Source organism: Cucurbita pepo, chromosome LG12 (assembly GCF_002806865.2).
Source record: "Cucurbita pepo subsp. pepo cultivar mu-cu-16 chromosome LG12, ASM280686v2, whole genome shotgun sequence".
Classification (NCBI taxonomy): Eukaryota; Viridiplantae; Streptophyta; class Magnoliopsida; order Cucurbitales; family Cucurbitaceae; genus Cucurbita; species Cucurbita pepo.
Window position 1 is genome coordinate 164,465 of NC_036649.1, and position 22,824 is coordinate 187,288.

Genomic DNA, 22,824 nt, shown 5'->3' on the forward strand with positions numbered 1-22,824 from the left:
AGATTTTCAACACTTCAGCCTATAAGTTTGTTTTTCAAATATTAAATCTCTACATTTCATCATTTCATCATATAATAACAAAAGGTGCACCACTCTTAACTAACCCTCAAATGTCATGACCAATTAATCCGACTGATGTTCAACAAAAACACGTTGTTCCCTACTACTAAAAGAACTTCCAAGTGCGAGTTTCAGAGAGAGTTACCAAAGAGGAAACGCTTTCAGGAATCTCGACGAAGAGAATACGACACAGATGAGAGATGCTGTAGGTGAAAGAGGAGAATGTCTTTAAGTTACAAACACTTCATAAGAAGTTTAATAGATTTTTTTTGGGGTAATGAAGAAGGGCAAGGTAACAGGCATCACCAATCGATATTGGACGCTGAGATCGACAACTTCTACTACCGAAAATCAGATTTACACAAGACTGGACTATCAATCTAAAAGAGGGGAGAGGAACTAAGATTCTGTAAGATGATATAAATAAGTGATGCTTGTGAAACATTTATTCACAAGCTCATCATCCCATGCGTTAAAATTATGTGCTTTTTAGAGGACGCGGAGCTGCGCAAGGAAGGCAGCACAAAGATCCAGGAAAAGAAACTGGGGGCCTTGAACCCTCTGTAGATCAAGCAAATACTTCTCTTCGCGTGTTTTGTACAGCTGACAACAAAATCCAGCCAAAAACAAATGAGAATGATGCGATGTAATTAGCCCTCGACATTATCTTTTCTATAGATTATCATGAAATAGCAACAACTCATCCATGAAAAAGCTCAAGAATAAATCAACCTTAGGTAATGTAATGTCAAAGGTCCTAGTTGCTGGGAAGGGATGAAAATGTATATTGAAAAATACGTAAACCTTTTCGAACGAGAGAAAATGGGACGTTTTTTTCCAATGCCCCAATAGAAAGAAGAATACCTGAACTTCGAACTTAATAACATTCGGCGATTTTACTACGCCGTCATTTTCAATGATGGTAGACTCGTCCCCGAAGTAATGATTACTATGCACAGGGCTGTTAATCATGCCTTCATGATGGCCTGGAATTCCAGGTAACCACCTACATTTCATATTGTAGTGCCCAATCTTCTTCCACGCCACATTGAGCTCTCGTAGGGCCTTAAGGACTTCGGTCATAATTTCACGGGGATGAGCTCGAGACTGCCAAGTTAGACCAAAGAGTACAATCATAATCCGTAACTTGGGCAACATCAGTTACTAGGTTACTCAGAAAAGCAACTCAGTACCCATGCGCACACATACAACTTATAGGCATCCATAAGACGAAAATTCAAGCATTAAATAGATCTATCTGCCAACATTACAGAAATGGCAAGAATGCCTCATTAAAAGTTAGGCACCAAAACAGATTAAAACAAAGAAACGAACCTGTAATCCTAGAGCCCACTTCCTCTCAACGGGGAACTGTGATCTTAGGCCCATTCCTTGATAATCCATATATCCAGGAAGCCGGTGTCCTACAGCAGGACTTGTAGGATCACCAGGGTGCATAGAATTGAATCTGGTTTCCTACCAAACAATAAAAATAAAACAATATATGTTGGACTGCACAAATACTAACATGATAGAAATGGCTAATAGTGAATCTTTTTTAAAGAAGAAAAATGTAGAAAATTTAATACTTAATAAAACAAGTGGAAAAAAAAAATTCAACTGAAACTACAATAGTTAAACAAAATACAGGAGAAATACACCACAAGATGGGGCCAGAAAATTTCCCAAACTTCTTCTCTTTTGCCACTGAATATGGAAATCTTCAGGAAGATGCATTCTGGAGGCTGGGTGGAATGCTTTTTATAATAGTATAAAAAGGAATTACGTGTCTATCAGACCAGAAAAAGAACATGAATACCATAGTCTCCTGAAACTCAGCTCCAAGATAGCCACTAGAAACACGAAACCGGTTGTCCAGCAACAAATAATAAGCAACAGTAGCCTGACATATATTATCAATAACAACGACCATCAGTAACTAGCAAGGAAGTATTTCAAGTTTCTTAAGAGAATAAGTCTAATTAATAATGCCACCTCATTTTGAATCCTGTTACGAAGAGACTCCACCAGCTGATTCCTGTCAAATCCCATTTTTACAACTTCCTGAAGAATGTCTTCATCAATCTGAAAAAATAAAATAAAGTAAAATAATTGAAGGAAAAAGTTTAATTACTTGGACAAGAGAAATAAGCAATTAAGAACCTATATTGCTAAACCAGAAAAGAACTTAATTATCCTATGAAGTAGAATAGATATTGAGTACATTGGATAGTTATATGATTGACTGGTTCTACTCTTTGTTACATACCAAAAGCCTTATTAATGAAGCAAGGCAATGGCCTGCTAATAACTGCCGAGTAATCCTACCAATAATATTTTTATATCTAAAAAATGCATGAGGAATGAACAGTAAAGTATCATTCCTATTTTCTACATTGAAATCTGTTTTCAAAAAACTATATTACCAAGTTCTACATAAATATATTCTTCTAAATTTTGAATAATGCAAGTTTCAAAACCTTACTTCCAAACAAGCCCTAATTTTAGAAATAAGAAACTTGTAGTAGACAAACCTATGTTTGCAAAAAAAAAAAAGTTATCAACTGCAACTTGGGTCGACATATATTTTAATCTTAATTTTAAGTGAGAACTACATAACAAAAGAAAAGAGGAAATTATATGGTCCAACTATGTTGAGAAGAAAGGGAAAACGAAGGAACACATTCAGACCTAGAAGTCTCAAGACTAAGAAAAGAATACAGAATCAAATAACATTTCTAGTAGTCTTTTCCTGTCTATAATCCAAAATAGTGAATTCAGAGGTCTTCGTGTGCAAGCTCTAAAAATGTTCTCATATGTCAGGAAATTTCCTAAAAAAAAATAAAATCTCCTGAGGAACCTAATGAAACGATTCTGTTTCCTAAAAAAATTAATAAATAAATCTATGAACTGTTCGCTTGTCTGCCAATAAAATCATGAAAACAGAGTTGGTATAATAAAAAGTAGTAATCGGTAGGTTTTGGAGCACAAGGTTAATTGAAGAGAAAAAAACCTCTCGAGCTTTACAAAGTGCAGAAAATGCAAAGGTTTTTTTAGGCTTCTATATGATAGAGTATAGTACTATGAAATACAAGAAAATGAATGTTTAAAGAAATTACAGATTTTTTCAAGAAATTGTTTAGAGAATATTTTTGAAGGATCCTTCTTAAATTTTTAGTACTGAACCTTTTTCGCCTGTTGAATTGTATCAGGTGGAGGCACGGCTAAATAGCGTGGAAGATGAGCCTGAAACCATGGGTGCTGGCGAATCTCAGGGATCGTGATGCGCTTCATTGGGTCAACCACCAGCATACTAGGGATCAGTTCTCTAGCACCAGATGATAAATGACTTGGAAGAGTATAGATTCCACCCTAAAAGACAGCAAAATTTTAGTTAAGATTTGGAGTCTTCATCACTTCTGAGACGGTTTGAATTGTAAGGTGTATATATTAAANTCACCAAGAAACTTTGTTCCAGCCATAACAAAAATTAAGCTAAACGAAATAAATACAGAAATACCTTTATTTTCTTAAACAGGTTGGGAATGTTTTCATCGTCAAAAGGAAGAGTGCCACATAGAAGGGCATACAAAATGACACCACAACTCCACACATCTACTTCAGGTCCAGCGTATAATTTCCCGGAGATGACCTAATTATATTAAAAAGTTATGATTGTTAAATTGAAACCCAACAACAAAATGGCAACTGCTCCTTGGGAGTTACTGCACTGCAACAAACATACCTCTGGGGCAGCATAATTGGGACTCCCACAACTTGTCTTCAGAAAGTGACCATCTCGCATTATATTGCTCAAACCAAAATCAGCAATCTTCACATTATATTTTGAGTCTAAAAGCAAGTTCTCCGGCTTGAGATCTCTGTGAACTACCATATTCCTGTGGCAGTACTCCACACCAGAGATTATCTGTTCCATGAAGGTGAATTTCCCACAACATAACTAAGATGGAAGATAAGACGAATAGCAAGTCGCAACCAATGTTTAAAATTACAATTGCAACATGCCTGTTGGAAAAAATTACGGGCTTCATCTTCCTGCAACCTTCCCTTTTCTACAATATAATCAAAGAGCTCCCCAGATTTTACATACTCCATCACAACATAAATGTCTGCTGGAGTCTCTATAACCTCATAGAGCCGTATAATGTGAGGATGCATGAACAACCTCAATATTTTAATCTCTCTTCTCACTGCGCCAATTTCATAGTGAGAAAAAAGTGTAAGCCTTTCCCAGACCCAAACCAACTTCATAAAAAATTACAATGAAAAATTAAAATAATGAAACGTTCATCATGAAAAAGGGTGAATGTAAACAAATTTTTGAAATCCATGAAGGCGGATTAGCACAACTTTTCCTTGTGGTGGTGGGGTTAGATGGAATGGAGGGAACCATCAAAAGAAATTAAAAGTTCTAACTTGTAAGTAGATTGCCGCCCTTCAGAAATTTAACCTGAACTTGTACTTATAAAACAAACCTTGAAATCAAAATGAAGAAATCATGATTGACAGACTTTTCAACAGATTCATAAATTTTATGATATTGTTTCAAGATTGAAAGTACATACAATTCAAAAAAGAATCAAACCTTTTTCCTCCATGTCCAAATTTTTTATCTTTCGGCGGTTAAGGATCTTAATAGCAACTTTATGACCAGTTAAAGCATGCTCGGCAATTTTCACTTTCCCAAATGAACCTATGCCAAGGGTCTTTCCAAGTTTATAGTTCGGTAAATTCATATCCATGCCACTACCACCGCGACCAGTTGGTCCATCCATTTGACAGATCTACAAAAATGGTAAAAAATAAGAAATGAGATCAACGTTTAAGAAAAAAAAATATCTTTCATATGAGATGAGAATATGATAGCACCAAGTTGTTAGATAGAAATGAATGAAATTGGTTATTCCAGGCATCATGAAGAAACATATAAAGGGTTACAAGCATCTTCCAAGGGAGTTAGAAAAAACACTCTCGAAAGAGTGGGTGACAAGAAAATTACACGAATCTACTCAAAATCTCAAGTCGCCAATGATAACTATGATATGGAAGTTTATTGTGCCAAAAAAGATTAAAGTTTTGCTATGGAGTTTAGTCCATAAAAGCTTAAACAATCAAGAAAGGCTACAAAGGAAGCTTAATAATGAGTATACTTCTCCTTCAGTTTGTCCCTGTTTTTGAAGGGACAGGAGCCTCAAGCATCTTTTCTTTAGATGCCCTTTCGCTTTGAGAGGGTGGGACCTTCTTCTTAGAGCGTTTGGATTTTGTGTATGCCGTCCAGATATGATTGTGAGGATTGGCTCTTAGAAGCCCTCAACGGCTGAGACCTAAAAGGAAAACATAGAATTTTGTGGGGTTGTGCTTTGCAAGTGCTTGTTTGGGAGACTTGGAAAGAAAAAACAGGAGAATCTTAGAAAATAAGTCTTATTCTTTAGAAACTTTTTGCACTTTCCTACGAAATACCCATTTGTTATAGTGTCTTAGAAGTATTGAATTCTTGTGTAACAATAGCCTAGCTCAAACCTCTGAAATTGGGAGGTCATACTCCAGTAACTTTTGTTTGGGAGGGAGGTTCCTTCCCCTCTTCCCTTAGGCTGTTGGTGTTTATATTTTTTCAATATACATCCGTTTCTTATAAAAAATAAAAAATAAAATAAAATAATAAAATAAAAATAAAAATAAAAATAAAAGAAGAAGAAAGAAAGAAAGAAAGAAAGAAATAAGAAGAAGAAAACTTCATTGATAGAAAAAGAAGTACAAAAGAGTGGGTGATAAGAAAACTACACGATAGCCAAAATTTCCCTCCAAATACTTAGAATGTATGGTATCTCTGACTTCTTTGATACCTCTATAAGTCACTTTAAAAAATTCTATATTTTCTTCCCAATGACCCCTCCCAAAAGCATGTTTCTTTTTTATAAAAAATTGACGGCCAAGAAGATTAGCTCTAGAGCTGCCAAGGCTTTTTGAGGGAAGCGCCAAAGCAATCCAAATTTTGCGAAAGAGAGAATCAGAAGGCTTGGGCATAAGGGCAATGGAGCAAGAAATGATCCAGAATCTCCCCTTGATTCTGACATATGCAGAAAAGACAGATGAGCTTATGTGAGGATATCTCCTTTGAATCCCATTTTCCCATGTTGAGGCCCCCAACTACAAATTCCAACAGAAGAACTCAACATCAACACAAAGGATGATGAGGTTGATTAATCCCCCAATTTCCCTTTCATAAAAAAGGCCTCTGGAAGAAGAGCTTACACTTTCATCCCATCTCATAGGTTACTCATAGCCACGTTTTTAGTTTTTTAAAGCACAAAATTGGGTACAGTCTGGGAGGAAAACGGTCAGAAGTTTATAAGCTGCACAACCATTAAACCTGAAACTAGTGTTTTCCCCATTATCAGGTAAGCGAATGCAGACGCCTTCTCTTACACTTCACCAAAAAAACTCCCAAGGGGAATTCCTTCTGATTTTGTTATCAGTTGAGGTAAACCACCAGAGCTCATTCAAATCCATGTTACTGTAGAGCACCACTGGCCATATAGAATCTCTTTCAAGGGGGATTCTCAAACCTAGCTTTTAAAAGAAAAATCAAAACTCTTCTGACAAACACGATTAAAGCTTTACTGTGGATAGTATAGATGGAAAGGAATAGAATAACTTTTTGATAGTTGAGTAACCCGGGAAAAAAAACATACTGCACCCACTTCGACTGCTTTCCATAATTCCACTTACCACGAACACAATAAGATGAATTCAATTACCATCGAATTTCATACTAATTCATTAAAGTTGATAGAACTACCGAAGCACGACATCACAAATTCCCAAATTCATCATACATAGCTTTCCGTAATTTTTACTCACTTCAAACATCAAAAAAAACCCCAAATTCAGCACAAGTTATTAAGGAAAAAATCCATCCAAGCAACCCTCGCAAAATAAGCAGAAATTACCCACACAGATCAAAATTAATAGGAAAATACATAACGATAACCTCGAGAAGGACTCCTGCGAGATTCAAAGAAGGGCACCGGACAGAGATCGAAACAAAATGGATTACAAAGCAGCAAATTGGGACCTGAAAAACTATATAGAGACCTTAAAAATTACAGAAAACAATCAATAGGAGAAATTCAACGCAGATGAAAAGAGAAAAAACAGAAAATCAAAAGAAAGACATACAAGAAGGAGAAAGTGAGTGAGAATCGGCGTTATGAATGTCTGTGAATACAGAAGAAAAACCCTTATACGAGTGTTAAAGGAAAAAGAGGAGAAGAAAACCTGAAGTGAGGGTGATGGAAAGTGTAAATCTGAGGAAGACAGAGTTGAATGCTGGCTGCGAACGAAGGGAGAACGCGACGGGGCGTGGCGATGGATGTTGGGACCGATGCGGGAGAGCGCAACGACCGGGAACTGGATTCGAAGAGAGAGAGAAACTCCTTTTCTTCATTTCTTTCCAAATCCAAATACTATTTACAATTTCATTGTTTTCCTTCTTTTTTTTTTTTTTTTTTTTCACACATTTGAAGTTCTACTCTAAGTAATTAACAAACAATTTCAAGGGTTTTTTTTTAATGGATTTAAAATTTTCAAAAATCATACAAATGGTAAACTTGATATGTAATTCATATTAAAAAATATGAGCTATTTGTGATATGTAATTATAATCTAAATAGTAAACTTTCCAAAAATCATATATACATATTTAAAAAAGAAATTCGTTGAACTGCCATCGGTCATGAGTTATTTGTGACCCATATATGTAAAGGATCATTAGTGATGAGTTGGCGTGTTATGATTCGCAGTTATAAAAGTACAATGCATTAAACCTAAGTTTTCATTAAATTTGGGAATCTTCCTTACATCAAACGCGAAAGAATTGGGTTCAAATACAAATTTATTGAACTTGTTAACTAAAAAAAATAATGGCAATATTAACTAATTAGTCTTGAGAAACATAGCAAACCTTAATATAAAATAAATATTAAAAGTACACTGAAAGAAAGTATTAAAACTTGGCTTGTTGGAACTTCTCAGTGATGAGAAATTCCTCCAAAAATAGGCGTATGCCGGTGAATGGGACGAGTACACGGTATTCTTTAGTAAAAGGCGAAAGAATAGTTCGCTCTGNGATGAAAAGAGAAAAAACAGAAAATCAAAAGAAAGACATACAAGAAGGAGAAAGTGAGTGAGAATCGGCGTTATGAATGTCTGTGAATACAGAAGAAAAACCCTTATACGAGTGTTAAAGGAAAAAGAGGAGAAGAAAACCTGAAGTGAGGGTGATGGAAAGTGTAAATCTGAGGAAGACAGAGTTGAATGCTGGCTGCGAACGAAGGGAGAACGCGACGGGGCGTGGCGATGGATGTTGGGACCGATGCGGGAGAGCGCAACGACCGGGAACTGGATTCGAAGAGAGAGAGAAACTCCTTTTCTTCATTTCTTTCCAAATCCAAATACTATTTACAATTTCATTGTTTTCCTTCTTTTTTTTTTTTTTTTTTTTTTTTTTTTTTTTTTTTTTTTTTTTTTTTAATTTAAAATTTTCAAAAATCATACAAATGGTAAACTTGATATGTAATTCATATTAAAAAATATGAGCTATTTGTGATATGTAATTATAATCTAAATAGTAAACTTTCCAAAAATCATATATACATATTTAAAAAAGAAATTCGTTGAACTGCCATCGGTCATGAGTTATTTGTGACCCATATATGTAAAGGATCATTAGTGATGAGTTGGCGTGTTATGATTCGCAGTTATAAAAGTACAATGCATTAAACCTAAGTTTTCATTAAATTTGGGAATCTTCCTTACATCAAACGCGAAAGAATTGGGTTCAAATACAAATTTATTGAACTTGTTAACTAAAAAAAATAATGGCAATATTAACTAATTAGTCTTGAGAAACATAGCAAACCTTAATATAAAATAAATATTAAAAGTACACTGAAAGAAAGTATTAAAACTTGGCTTGTTGGAACTTCTCAGTGATGAGAAATTCCTCCAAAAATAGGCGTATGCCGGTGAATGGGACGAGTACACGGTATTCTTTAGTAAAAGGCGAAAGAATAGTTCGCTCTGTACTCGACCTCCGGCTGCGTGATTTGAGAGGGCTTACAGCTCCCCATTATATACTCCACTGGACCGCTGAAAAATTCATTTAACCGATGTGGGATCGCGTTTTAATGGGCCGGAGGCCGTAATGGGCCTCCCTCCCACAGGCCCTTATGCTTATTCATCCAAATATAAATAAATGTAAACGCAAATTTTTAGTAATTAATTCAAATCTCGACTCTAAAACAACCCTTTTTACAATAACCCTTTTGAGTAAAGACCACATGCAATACGTTCTTTTTTATGTACTTATTCGTTTATTGTTTAACAAAACATACTAAACAATAAACTAAGCTAAATAATAAAAAGAACCCCTAAATAACTTCTTAATAATATCACATCATTCATATAAATTTTCAATAATATCACATGATTCATATTAAAAAATTGATATGTTGATTTATAATTATATTTTTTTAAAATTGTTATATAATCATATTTAAAAAGTCAGTTGTATACTTGTAGTATGTCAATGACCCTTAATTATGAGGCCAAGTTGCGGAAGAGAGAACTGTTAACGTACAAATATATTTAACTAAGAGAGTGATAAAAACAGATTATATCATAAAAATCAGATCTAATCACTTTAGTAAAATACATACTAAAGCTAAAAACTCTGAAAAGGTATTAAACTTGGATTATGGGAACTCCTCGGGGAAGAGAAATCCCTCCAAAAACAGGCGTATGCCGGTGAATGGGACGAGCACACGGTATTCTTTAGTAAAAGGCGAAAGAATAGTTCGCTTTGTACTCGACCTCCGGCTGCGTGATTTGTTTATATTTACGGCTCCCCATTTTATACTCCACTAGACTGCTGAAAATTTAGATTTTACCGATGTGGGATCTCGTTTTAATGGGCCGGAGTCTGTAATGGGCCTCCCCTCTCATCCATCACTTATACTATCTGATTATCCATCCAAATATAAATAAATTTAAACGCACAATTTTAGTATTTAATTCAAATCTCAACTCTAAAATTATTTATGTAATTCAGTAGTGTTGAATGTGTACGTGAAGTCAACTGTTTATGTCCTCACACTTCTGATTGTTGTAAACAATTCAGATGTAAATTTACTGTCTTTCTCAAATGAGATAAAAAAAATTTCATTTAAACCGATAATAAAAATAAGAGTGGTGAGGAATTTTTACCCCGCTTTTTTATAATTATATATTCTATTACAAATTATAATATATCATTCTTTTTTTATATTTTTTCTTTTATCTAACCATTAAAATGGGTCATCATTTTATTTAAATTCGTTACATGTTACTAGCTCAAAGTTTGTGAAATTGGGATCCAAAATAATGAACTTTGGGTCCTATATATATTATTGCTTATATATTACAACATCTAAGATGTTAAGACCGTGATGTCATATTTAAGTTTAAGATGTTAAGATTGTGATGTCATATTTAAGTTTAAACTTTTTGTGTGTGGAATATTAAGTTGTAATATCAAATTTTGATTGGTTTAAAAATATTATATTATATTTTTGTTCATAAATATTATATTAGATGTTTGCTTATTTATTTATTTTTTAAAATAAGAGTAACATGGTAAAATAGAACTATACATTATAAAAGTTTCTTCACAAAATAATTTTTTAAAAAAATTAAAAACATGGAGAAAAAAAATTGTGGTGATTCCAATTCTCGACAAGAATGGGGATGGGTCGTCCCCACCCTACTCTGAGAGATATTTCTAATGCAATTCGTTTACTCAAATATTGATATTAAAATTTACTAAAGATGAAAAGTAAAAATGAGATTAAAATCATAAATAAATGTAATAGTAATATCGGTCGAAATATTTGAAAAAATAATCAAAATTTAAAAACTCATCTTAAACATATGGATGGAATCCTTCTCCATCTTAACGAATAAAATAATTTACAACCATATTTTAATCATACAATTAAAAAAAAAAAAAAATTGCTATAACCTTCCATGTTCCCAAAGGGTGGGCTCTCACCTCCATGAAGTATGACCCTTCTTTTATTTGTCCTCTTTTTCGTTAGATTCCCTTTTATTGGTACTTTCAAATTTGACATACCATTATTCAAATAAACTATAAATACATTATTCAACCATCATCCACCAATCCAATCGCACTTCAAGTTCCCAATAGAAAAAGAAAGGCATCATATCACAATAACACGAAGGATAGTGAACCTCGTTACTTGAAGAACTTAAAGAACAAAAGTTCCGAAAAAAAAGAAAAAAACAGAGGAGTCCTATCCTAGTGTCTACTGTCGTCAAACACACACACAGTGGACCGAAAACTCAGACCTCTTTTATTGCAGCATAAGAGGACCATGTCATTGGAACAGACCTCTTGGAAATGGTCTCTACAGAAATTCCCGCCTAAATTCAAACAAATGGTAGATTTTGGATTTCATTCGGCGAATTACAACTAACCTGTTCTAAATAACTTGTTTAGCAGCGGCGATAACAGCCTCAACCGTGATACCGAACTCTTTGTAAATTTTCCCTGCTGGAGCACTTGCTCCGAAGCGGTCAATGCCGATTGCTTTTCCTTTGCTTCCGACGATCTTCTCCCATCCAAATGTTGTTCCAGCCTCGATACTCACTCTGGCAGAAACAGCAGCAGGCAAAACGCTTTCCTTGTATGCATCTGATTGCTCGTCGAAGAGCTCCCAAGAGACGAAGGAAACGAGTCGAACAGCCTTTCCTTCCTTTCTCAGTTCCTCTGCAGCTTTGGCGGCAATTTCAAGTTCAGAACCAGTTCCAATCAAGATAACATCGGGCTTGTTGCCTGAGGAATTGTCCGAGACAATGTATCCACCCTTTTCAACTCCTTCAATGGAAGTTCCAGGAAGATTAGGCAACTTTTGGCGAGAAAGGGCAAGAATTGAAGGCCTCTTTCGGTTAAGTACTGCAACTTTGTATGCCCCAGCAGTCTCATTACCATCAGCCGGTCGGAGCATCAATATGTTCGGCATAGCCCTGAAGCTTGCCAGATGTTCGATTGGCTGATGGGTCGGCCCATCTTCACCAAGACCGATTGAATCGTGAGTCATGACATAGATTACACCAGCTTGACTCAAGGCGGATATCCTAATGGCAGCTCTCATGTAATCTGTGAAAACAAAGAACGTAGCACAGTAAGGAATGAGTCCAGGACTGTGAAGGGCAATTCCGTTGCAGATGGCTCCCATTCCGTGCTCTCGAACACCAAATCGAAGATTACGCTCTTCAGGAGTGTCCTTTTGGAAGTTTCCGAACGATTTAAGCAGTGTCATGTTTGATGAAGCAAGGTCAGCACTTCCACCAAGGAAACCAGGGAGAACTTTTGCAAGGGCATTAAGGTTTTGCTGGGAAAGATTCCTAGTGGCATCAGCTGGGCTCTCCGGGGTGTACGTCTGCATAACACATCGAAAACACTCGGTCCTTAGGCAAGAATAACGTACAATATAGTTTTTCATGAAGAAAAAAGCGAACTCTAACTACATGTCGTAATATGTCAGTTTAACAAGTAATAAACAGTCATGTTCGGGACGGGCTACTCACTGGCAGTGCTTTTTCCCAACCAGCAGCTAGTTCTCCATTAATAATAGACTTCAGTTCAGCAGCTTCCTCTGGGTAGTTCTTCTCATATTCGGCAAACTTAGTGTTCCATTCAGCTTCAAGAGCAGCTCCCTGGGGGATGTGACGGCTCCAGTGCCTATAGGATAAAACAAGGGTAGATCAATAATGAATCACCCCCTTTAAACTCAAAAAAACGATAGTTCATTTATCATCTATATCCATACTTCTTAACATCCTCAGGCACGTGGAAAGGCTCGTACGGCCATTGAAGGTTCTGTCTCGTGGCGTCAACTTCCTTTGCACCTAGTGCGCTACCATGTACACTGTAGGAATTAGCCTTGTTTGGAGATCCATAACCAATGGTTGTGGTCACCTACAACATTTTAAACGTAAATTCAGCACACCCAATTTTGTAGAAATTCATCACAACTCGGCAAAGCTAGTTCAGATTCACGTCCGTAAATATTAAGATTAACTTTCCCATAAACTCCCTGATACTAGACTATGATATAACAGCTTAAATTTTACTTTCACATAATTTGAACTACGAGCAATATTACAGAGCTATGCAGGAAAACAAGAGCTCTGTGCATCAAAAGTTCTGAAGGGATTGCAAACCTTGATCAAAGTGGGTTTGTCTTTTACAGCTTTCGCTTCCCTAATGGCAGCACGAATCTCGTCGTAGCCATTATTTCCATTTTTCACCCAGATAACATGCCACCCTAGACCCTCAAATCGTTTGTCAACACTCTCAGTGAACGCAATCTCCGTGTCGCCATCAATTGAGATGTGGTTGTCATCATAGAAAGCAATCAGCTTGCCTAGTCCCCAGTGCCCAGCAAGCGAACAAGCTTCATTGGCTATTCCCTCCATTTGGCAACCATCACCCAGTACAACATATCTGCCAATTGAATAAAATGAGTAAAAAAGAATAATACAGCATCACAAAGTGCTCTTTATAATGGATCGAAGAAGTTTACTGATTAGCGTCGGATATCATACGTGTAATGGTCAACAATTTCATTATCGGGCTTGTTGAAACGAGCAGCTAAATGCTTCTCAGCAAGTGCCAAACCAACGGCATTTGCAACACCCTGTCCAAGAGGACCTTCACAAAACAAAACAATTAACAATCAAACAAAAGCAACAACAGTGTCCAAACCTTAAGCACTTTAACTTCGATACAAGAATCTAACCAGTCGTTACTTCAATTCCGGGCGTCTCGAAGTTCTCAGGGTGTCCAGGAGTTCTGCTCCCCCATTGACGGAAACTCTTTAAGTCTTCTTCCTAGTCATTAACAAATCTAAATTCATCAGTCACAGTGGATATAATTGTCCCTTTACAGAGAAAAATGGATTAGTACACAGTTCAAATCAAATTATATTCTTCAAACCCATACAACATTAATTTTTGTTATGAAATCTAACAAGCAAATTATTAAGTTTAGTTGAGCAGTAAATTTCAATCCAGAATTTAAACATACGCCTTTGGTACTAAACCCAACCTCAACCTAACTTGATGGTATAATCTTAACGAAAGAAAAGTCACGGGTCGATATCTTGGGCCATATAATTCCATAGCCAACAAACTTCTAAAAGAAAAGTAACACGTTTAGATTACACAAATGAGGAAAAGGAAAGATAAGACGAACATTTCAATACCATGACCAAATAGGACGCCATTCATAAGTATTAAAAATCAGAACAAACCGAGATCCAGTTGAAATCCGAAATCATAGGAGTCGAACAACGCCAAAAAGGAAAAAACAGATCAAACCCAAACAAAGCAACAGAACGAGAGGAGGACAAACTCAGACAAAGCTTACCTTAACACTATCATACCCAGCAAGGTGAAGCAAAGCATAGTGCAGCATACATCCATGGCCAGCCGACAAGACGAACCGATCCCGATTGAACCAGTAAGGGTTCTTGGGATTATACTTCATAACCTCATCGTACAAAACATGGCCCATCGGAGCGCAACCCATCGGCAAGCCCGGGTGGCCGGAATTCGCCTTCTCCACAGCATCGATCGAGAGGAAACGGATCGTATTGACGGACTTCTCGATCAACGACGTCTCAGTGGTCTTATTGACCGTCTCAGCAACCGAAGCTCGAACCACTCCACGGAGGGACCGGCATGGCCTGATCCGGCGAGATGATGCAGCGATGGCGGCGGAGCTGGTGGATTTGAGGCCGGAGAAACTGGGAAGAGAGCGAGAGGAAAGAGAAACGCGGTCGGCGGATGGATTTGAATCATGGTGAGAGGTGGCTCGGGGCAATAGCGCTTGCGAAAGGGCCGCAGAGGAAGTGGAAGCCATAGCTGAAGAAGGTTGAAGAATTCGAGACGCAGATGGTGGTTTTGGTACTGATTTGCTGAGAAATGGCTTCCGGGTTTTTAATTTCGACGGAGAATTTTGAACTTTGGTTGTTGAACTTCCTCGTAGATGACGACAGGTGAACGAAGATGACAGATTCGCCGTTGGATTATTCTATAAACATACAATCTCAGCCGTTGATTGTCAGCTAGAAATCCAGTACATCTCAATTTATTAATTTATTATATATGGAAAAGAAAAAAAAAATACAGGAATTTGATATGAAACTTTCTTTCTATTAATTATACTTTACAAACAAAATGAATGCAAGTAAACCAATCATTTTTTCCTTCACAAAAAATAATTGTTTTTTTTTTATTTAATAAGATTAGTAAATTATATTCATTAAATTTGCAATATTGTGAAATATTAGATTATATATTTAATTAATTTTTCTATTTTAAAACCTTATGCTAACCTTATTATTTTATAGTTAACCATCTGAATTGAATAATCAAACTTTTAAATAATAATTAGTGTATTATCAACCACCATAAAAAAAAAAAATGTTTGTTTAAATTCCAACTGCACCGAGACGATTTTGAGCGGAAATAGGAGAGAGTAAAGAGAATTTTATTCTTGTTAGCTAAGCAGAGTTGGAGACTTAAATTATATTTCTCGCCTCACCTCCATCTAAATTTCTTTGTCACGTCCTACATGTGAGAGAAAGACTATAATAGAAAATCGAAATATTTTTCATTTAATATTTAATTAAAGGATTATTGCTTTAGCCGCCGCCGGGTTCCATAAAAAATTAGCAGCCAAATATTTATTTCTACTTTGTATCGGTTTAATGTTTTTTATTTGAAAAAAAAAAAAACACTTTAGTTTGTTTTTGGCCGAAATCATTGATTTCTCCGCTGAACATTTTAATTAAAAAATATAATTTAGAACAAGGATAAAAATAGTATACCCACGGCTGTTGACATTTATTAATTTTCATATGCTTTTAAATATTTATTTTAAAGATTAATGTGTTATAAAGTCATAGCTACTTTAGGATTTTTAATGCTATTTTTTAATTAAGTGTTCATCTGAACAGTTAAAGTCTAAGTAAATTCAGATAAAACAAATTTTAATGGATAAAAAAAATGATTTTTTTAATATATATTATATTTTTTCAATTTTATTTAAAAAATGAAATCCAGCTCATAAACAGTTTAAATTTTGGGGAGCCGAATATAATGATGAAGAATTTTATTTTGGAATTTAAAATGTTTCAAATATAAACAATTGTTATTAGAAAATTAATTTTTATGGAAAAGTACATTTTTTTCCTATTTTGAAGACAATGACCAAACTACCTTATTTGAATCCCAAACGTATGTTAAATAAATTTCTTTTTCAATTTTTTTTCTTCTCAAATATAATAATAATAATAATATAAATCGCTTATTTGATTGAACAATGTAATAAATAATAATTACTAATAAGTCTCAAATATAAAAAAGTTTATTTAATTTTAGAAACAGTTGAGTATTTTTATTTAATTTATAAGTTGTTTTTATTTATTTTGAAAATATACACTTTTTCTATTTTTTATTCAATCATAAACTCAATTAATTAACTCAATCACCTAAATAAAAATTGCTACTTTAAATGCAAAATAATTGAAATTAATTTAAAACAAGATGAATGAATTTTTTTTTCTAAAACGATAAATATCAAATTTGTAATTGATTTTAAAAAAACATCATAAAATATTAATATGATAAGGCGTGATTTAAAACTTATTCAATACGCGTTATATGGATATTTACGAAAAATAAAATAAAATAATCTTAATTTTTTTTCTTCAGTAGAACGAGTGTGTATGAGAATCTTAAACGTTTAACTTTAAAAGATAGAGGAAAGATCAGTTAATATTGAATAATATTTATTTTAACGTCCAATTATTTTTATTAGATAAATTCAAATTAATGCCAATATCTAATATTTTAATATAAAGGATAATGTAGCCAACTAATTTGACTCACCTAGAAATGATATATATTTTATATATTTTTTTAATAGTATGCTTTTGATTAAAATAAGACTTTATGGTGGGTTGTTGGCATCAAATATAAGAAGTTTGGTGGGGGAAATCAAATATGCCCACTCTTTTATCATCGTTATTTTCTAAATTTGAAATTTTATTTTAACAAAATAACTTGAAATTAGTAGTAATTAAGATTTAAATTTGAAATTAGTGCTTAACAAAATTAATCAGAAATAAATTAGATGTCAAATATAAAATATTGGAGGGATTGGTGGGGAAGAGATGAAAGTTTGGACAAATATAAAATAATGGAGGGAGTTGGTAGGGAAAAAGATGGGACCTACCTTGTTGAGCCTTTGAAATTATAGAAAATATACTTTTATTGATTTATTTTAATATCTAAAAACTACAAAATTATTATATTTAGAAAATGTAAATTTATATAAATTTCTGTCTTTAAGATAGGAAGGCCCATGGACTTTGGCCCATGGGCCTTATGTCTTTAAGATAGGAAGGCCCATGGAATTTGGCCCATGGGCCTTCCCCTGCAATCCAATATCTTTTTACTGAAACACTAATTTATAAATTAATTAGCCATGCAATAATAAATTAACACTTTTGAATATTTAAATATCAATATTGAATTAAAAAACATAAAATAAGAATCAAAACCAATATTTATAATTAGTATAGTTAATTATCGTGCAATTAGTTTAGAATGTTATATTATTAATATAAAAGTGGTTAAGTTATTGAATATTAGAAAAGAAAAAAAAAAAGGTTAAATTAATAATAGTAATAATAACAATAATAAAGAATCCACCCTCCGTTTTTTGGCGCTTACTCTCTAGTCTGAACTTAACGAACAAAACAAATCCTTAGTATGGGGAAAAGCGGCCGAATGGCAGTGTGTCGAGGACAAGCGTCCATGGCTGCCGTGGTCAACTTCAACGCAAATCCGGTTGGTTTCATTCAAAGCATCTGCCATGCATGGCGATCTTCAGTTTCAGCGTTAGATTTCCTGCCTTTCCACTCGTATTTCAAAGCCTCATTTTCCCTCTTTCACCATTTGCGAGTGGGAGCAATTTTTTTAGGGCGATGGAGTCAAAACCAGAGCTCCATGGGACCGTTTCTTCCGGCAATGACCAACTTCAGGTAATAATGTGGCCTCATCATGGTTTTCTTGCTTTGCTTTGGCTTTACTTCAATTTTCCCTTTTCATGATTTTGCCTCCAATGCCGCACATCGGTCAATTCATGCTATCATTGTCCATTTGGCTCTCTATCTCTTTCTCTAAAAGTTCATTTTTATTCACAATAGGGTTTGCTTTTGACTGTTTGAGCTGGTGGATTGATTAGCCATCTTTTGTTTTTTCTATTACAAAATGTTCGTGATCAATTGATATAAACATGTTTCTTTATTATTTTGTTTGAACAACGCATTGAGTCTATACTTTTCTTTTACTTGGGTAATGATTTAGTTCCCATCCAGACTAAGGCCCCCTGTATTTTTTGTTTTCAGTTTTTGAGAATCGTGTTTGATTCTTCATCACGGTATTTAGTGCTGTTTTCACTTTTCTCAAAGAATTATTCGAATTCTTAGCCAAATTTTTAGAACAAAAACTAAATGATTATCAAACATGAACAAAACTATTATCTCAAAAAATTTAGATTATTATCTCAGAAAGGTTAAGTGACGATTAGGCCCTATTGTGAAAAATTCTACTAAATGTAACAAAGTTTCTTACCCGTGTTGATTGAAGAGCCAAATGTGTTTTCAGAGACTAAATGCCTTCCTAAGCCCACTTGATCATCACTTTATACAACAGAGTATTGATATAAGATTAAATTTGCTACAACTTATTCGCTTAAGCTTATGGGTTCGATAGTGATTTAATATGAGAGCAAGTAGTACTATGTTTAAACACTCATACTCTCATTTCTCTTCAATTAATATGGATTGACAACCATTTCCTCGATCTTGTTCTAATTTTCAAATCCACAAGTGAGAGGAGTATTGGAGTATGGAGATAAAATTAAATTTATCATAGCCCATCGATTTAGAACAACTTCTTATCTTTTAGGACACTACAATACTAGATAGATTTGCTTTCCCCTTTTTATTTTTTAACTTAGAGTGACACCATTTGAACTGTTATCTTCATCAAAAGTCAAAGTTACTACAGTCCATTAAACATATACTTTAATCTCTAATGCTGCATCAATGATAGCTATTAATATATATTTTATTTAGCTTTCATTTGATATTGAAATGGACTTTTATAAAAATTTAACAGTATTGAAAATGTTGCAAAAGGTGGCAGATCTTCATCAGTTGGAGAATGGCCAAGAAGGGTTTCAGAGTTCAGGCTCAGAAGAAGCTGCTTTGGCTGATCAAAATGTCAAAACAACAGCAAAAGGAAGAAAAGTTGGTGGGTGGAATTGTGGGATGCTGCTGCTAGGTAAACAAAACTCGTTTATGTGGTATTATAAAAAACTGAGAATCTCAACGCCATTTTCATTTCAAGTTCGGCATTCTCATTTTCCAAAAGGGATAGTTTAATAACATTCGATTTTCTCCATTGTTACCAATTTCAGAAAAATAGATGGAGCATATTATAAACTAAGAAAATTAAATTAGCATTTTGGTTACGTCAACTTGAATATAGCTCAACTAGTTTGCGTGTATGCCTTGAACTAAGAGGTCAGACAGAGATCTCATTGTCCCATGTGTTTAAAGAAAAAACAAGATTTTGATTCTGCTTTGAGTTGTTTGGAAACATTCTCATTTCCAGTCTCCAATTTTAAGAACATATACGATGTTATGGAACAAGCTCCAACTTTTATCTCCCCTCCAAATGCTTAGAAGTTGGTTTGGTAACTGTTGCAGTGAATCAAGGATTGATCACACTGGCATTTGCGGGAGTTGAAGTGAATTTGGTTCTGTTTTCAAAGTCAGTGCTGAGGCAAACCAATGCTGAAGCAGCAAATACATTCAGCAGATGGATGGGAACCACTTATTGCTTCTCTTTGTTGGGTGCATTTCTCAGCGACTCATACTTGGGAAGATATCTCACTTGTGTAATTTTTCAACTTGTCTTCATTGTTGTAAGTCAGCTTCTTCCCTTGTTATTCTGTTGCAAGACGATTTGATAACGACTAAATGCACATACATTTACTTTCAATTTTTAGACATACTCTTGGTCAAATTCCAAGAACAAGGACGTATTGTAGATATCAGCCGACTGTAAGTTACTTCAAAATTTATTCAAATAGCTCTAGAAAACAAGTTGAGAAGTTGTTTGGCAGATAAGTTACCTCACAATCTCCTCTCCTTATTTAATTTTTGAAACTTGAGGGATTTTTTTGAAGCGGGCTGTCAAGGGCCTGCTTGTTGTACTTCACTCGTGGCTCGCCCTGCTACTCGTTGGGTAGGCTTAGCTCACCTTAGAGTCGGAGAACTTCGATAGACAATTAAGGATTTTGTAAGTTTTTAAATTAGCTAAGGAATAGTCAATAAATTAGCTTAGAAAACTAAAAACAAATTCTTTATTACGTGAGATTGAGGTTACATCTTTTTAGTAACTGGCAGCCTTACAAAGACCAATATTCTTGCTACATGAACTAACTTCATACTCTCTTTTTGCAGGGTTTGGTAGCACTTTCCTTATTAACTCATATATCTCTGCTCAAACCCAGTGGTTGTGGAAAAATAGGTCAATTATGTGACCCTCATGGCTTAACTGAACTCGCGATATTTTACATATCGATCTATCTAATCGCCTTAGGAAATGGAGCCCCTGAGCCTGCATTGGCTACATTCGGTGCAGAGCAGTTTGACGACAAGGATCCTAAGGAAAAGCGAGCCAAGACCTCATTTTACAGCTACTTCTATGTGTCAATAAACATGGGGTGTTTGATTTCAGAGACAGTTTTGGTTTATATAGAGAACTTGGGGCATTGGATGGTGGGGTTTTGGATATGTGCTGTGTGTGGATTGCTTGCCTATCTGTTGTTATTGAGTGGAACTTCAAGATATAGACAGTCCAAACCTTCTGGAAATCCTATATCAAGATTCTCTCAAGTTATAATGGCTTCCATGAAAAAGATGAATCTAAAAATGCCCTCAAATGGAGAAGGTCTTTATGAAGGTCCAGGGGGGAAAAAGGGTACAAGGAGAATGCTTCACACTGAAGGCTTCAAGTAAGTGGGTCTTCCTTTTTCTTTCTTTTTGTCTTTTTTTCTTCGTGTGATATAATTAAAAAAGGTTTTAGATAAAAATGAATGTCAACTTTAAGTGATAACTTTCTGAGACACTGAGGTGTTTTATCATAATTTTTCATTTTTGTAATTGTAATCTAAGTAAAATGATTTTACTAAAATTTTTCTTAGTTATATTTTCTAAAAACACATTACACTTTTAAAAAGTTTTATTATTAACCTGTGAAGATATTGAACAGCTATATATCTATATCTATATCTATCTATATATATATATGTATGCTTGTATGTATGTATGTATGGGGGTAGTTGTAATATGACTGAAGCCTCAATAATCAAGATGCTGACCTGAAACTTATTGGAAGATGAACACTTTTCCTTTTCCTTTTTTTTTTCTTTTTTTTTTTGAATAATGCAGATTTTTGGACAGAGCAGCCATTCTTACAGAAGAGGAGATAAACTTGATATGCAACCAAGGGCAAACAGCAAATCCATGGAAACTTTGCACTGTCAGTCAGGTTGAGGAAGTGAAATGCATTTTGAGGCTTCTTCCAGTCTGGTTATGCACTATTTTCGCCTCTGTTGTGTTCATTCAAATGCTCTCTCTTTTTGTTGAACAAGGAGCTGCCATGGACACCCTCGTTGTGTCAAACTTCCATATACCTCCAGCCAGCATGACCGCCTTCGACATTGTAAGCACGACCTTGTTCATCATGCTTTACGACAGGCTCCTTGTTCCTTTATACATCAGAATTGCAAAACGAAAGCCAAAACCACCAAGTGAGCTACAAAGGATTGGGATCGGCCTAGCCATTACAGTAGTAGCACTTGTAATTGCAGGCTTTGTCGAGCAAAGACGGTTGAAGTATGCAAGTGTTACTGGTAAAGAAACTAGTTCTTTGAGTATTTTCTGGCAAACGCCACAATATGTACTCGTGGGGATCTCCGAAGCATTTGTTTACGTAGCTCAGATGGATTTTTTCACATCACAAATACCAGACGGATTGAAAAGCTTGGGAATGGGACTTTCCATGTCTTCATCAGCAATGGGGAGTTATCTTGCAAGCCTGATTTTAACTACAGTAATGGCTATCACAAAAACTAATGGTAAGCCCGGTTGGGTTCCCCCGAACCTGAACGACGGTCATTTGGACCGGTTTTTCTTTCTATCAGCCACTTTGACTGCTCTCAACTTGGTCTTTTACCTTGTCTGTGCCAAAAGGTATAAAGGTTCTATAATAGAGAACCAAGATGAAGACCTAGAAGAGGAGTTTGATAGCGAGTTCAAGTAAGAATCCTTTCTAGACAGGAAAATTTCAGGGAACAAAGATGGTTGAGACACAGACACAGCATGGATATTATCATCTTTGATAAGAGAGGTTTGGCAATAATACAAGTTCCAGTCTTAGTTTAAACATTGCTCATTTTCTTTTAGAATCTTTTTAGAATCCGAAGATTTGAACCTCCAACCATTCTAAATAAAACTCATATATTATCGTCTT

At 35.0% G+C, this 22,824-nt stretch overlaps 3 protein-coding genes and 3 non-coding genes across 12 annotated transcripts; 1 reads left to right on the forward strand and 5 right to left on the reverse strand.

Annotated features, from left to right (window-relative positions):
* Positions 1-266: 266 nt before the first annotated feature.
* LOC111806955 (SNF1-related protein kinase catalytic subunit alpha KIN10-like) lies at positions 267-8,551 on the reverse strand. 7 transcript variants are annotated; one of them, XM_023692507.1, is made up of 12 exons: positions 8,350-8,551; positions 7,067-7,164; positions 4,667-4,865; positions 4,087-4,271; positions 3,806-3,988; positions 3,581-3,712; positions 3,247-3,432; positions 2,056-2,145; positions 1,880-1,963; positions 1,396-1,536; positions 925-1,167; positions 267-663 (listed from the first exon to the last, which is right to left on the reverse strand). In XM_023692507.1, exons 1-12 carry the CDS (start codon positions 8,516-8,518, stop codon positions 550-552), a joined length of 1,824 nt encoding a protein of 607 aa, XP_023548275.1. In that variant the 5' UTR covers positions 8,519-8,551; the 3' UTR covers positions 267-549. The 7 variants fall into 7 exon arrangements, with proteins under 7 accessions (XP_023548275.1, XP_023548277.1, XP_023548274.1 ...); XM_023692509.1 differs by having other exon boundaries at positions 7,073-7,164; positions 8,350-8,550; XM_023692506.1 differs by lacking the exon at positions 8,350-8,551 and adding an exon at positions 7,360-7,563.
* Positions 8,107-8,223, reverse strand: LOC111807841. The gene has a single exon (XR_002816987.1). It is a non-coding gene; the product is annotated as a U5 spliceosomal RNA (small nuclear RNA).
* Positions 8,552-9,063: 512 nt separating the features above from the next.
* Positions 9,064-9,181, reverse strand: LOC111807860. Its single transcript, XR_002817003.1, has one exon. It is a non-coding gene; the product is annotated as a U5 spliceosomal RNA (small nuclear RNA).
* Positions 9,182-9,844: 663 nt separating this feature from the next.
* LOC111807838 lies at positions 9,845-9,962 on the reverse strand. Its single transcript, XR_002816986.1, has one exon. It is a non-coding gene; the product is annotated as a U5 spliceosomal RNA (small nuclear RNA).
* Positions 9,963-11,258: 1,296 nt separating this feature from the next.
* LOC111806947 (transketolase, chloroplastic-like) lies at positions 11,259-15,292 on the reverse strand. Its single transcript, XM_023692492.1, has 7 exons — positions 14,573-15,292; positions 13,944-14,034; positions 13,750-13,855; positions 13,366-13,648; positions 12,972-13,120; positions 12,730-12,883; positions 11,259-12,581 (listed from the first exon to the last, which is right to left on the reverse strand). The coding sequence occupies exons 1-7, from the start codon at positions 15,065-15,067 to the stop codon at positions 11,622-11,624; spliced, it is 2,238 nt and encodes a 745-aa protein (XP_023548260.1). The 5' UTR covers positions 15,068-15,292; the 3' UTR covers positions 11,259-11,621.
* Positions 15,293-17,970: 2,678 nt separating this feature from the next.
* On the forward strand, positions 17,971-22,823 carry LOC111807153 (protein NRT1/ PTR FAMILY 7.3-like). The gene is made up of 5 exons (XM_023692741.1): positions 17,971-18,257; positions 19,419-19,563; positions 19,992-20,209; positions 20,751-21,304; positions 21,741-22,823. The coding sequence occupies exons 1-5, from the start codon at positions 18,093-18,095 to the stop codon at positions 22,612-22,614; spliced, it is 1,956 nt and encodes a 651-aa protein (XP_023548509.1). The 5' UTR covers positions 17,971-18,092; the 3' UTR covers positions 22,615-22,823.
* Position 22,824: the final 1 nt, after the last annotated feature.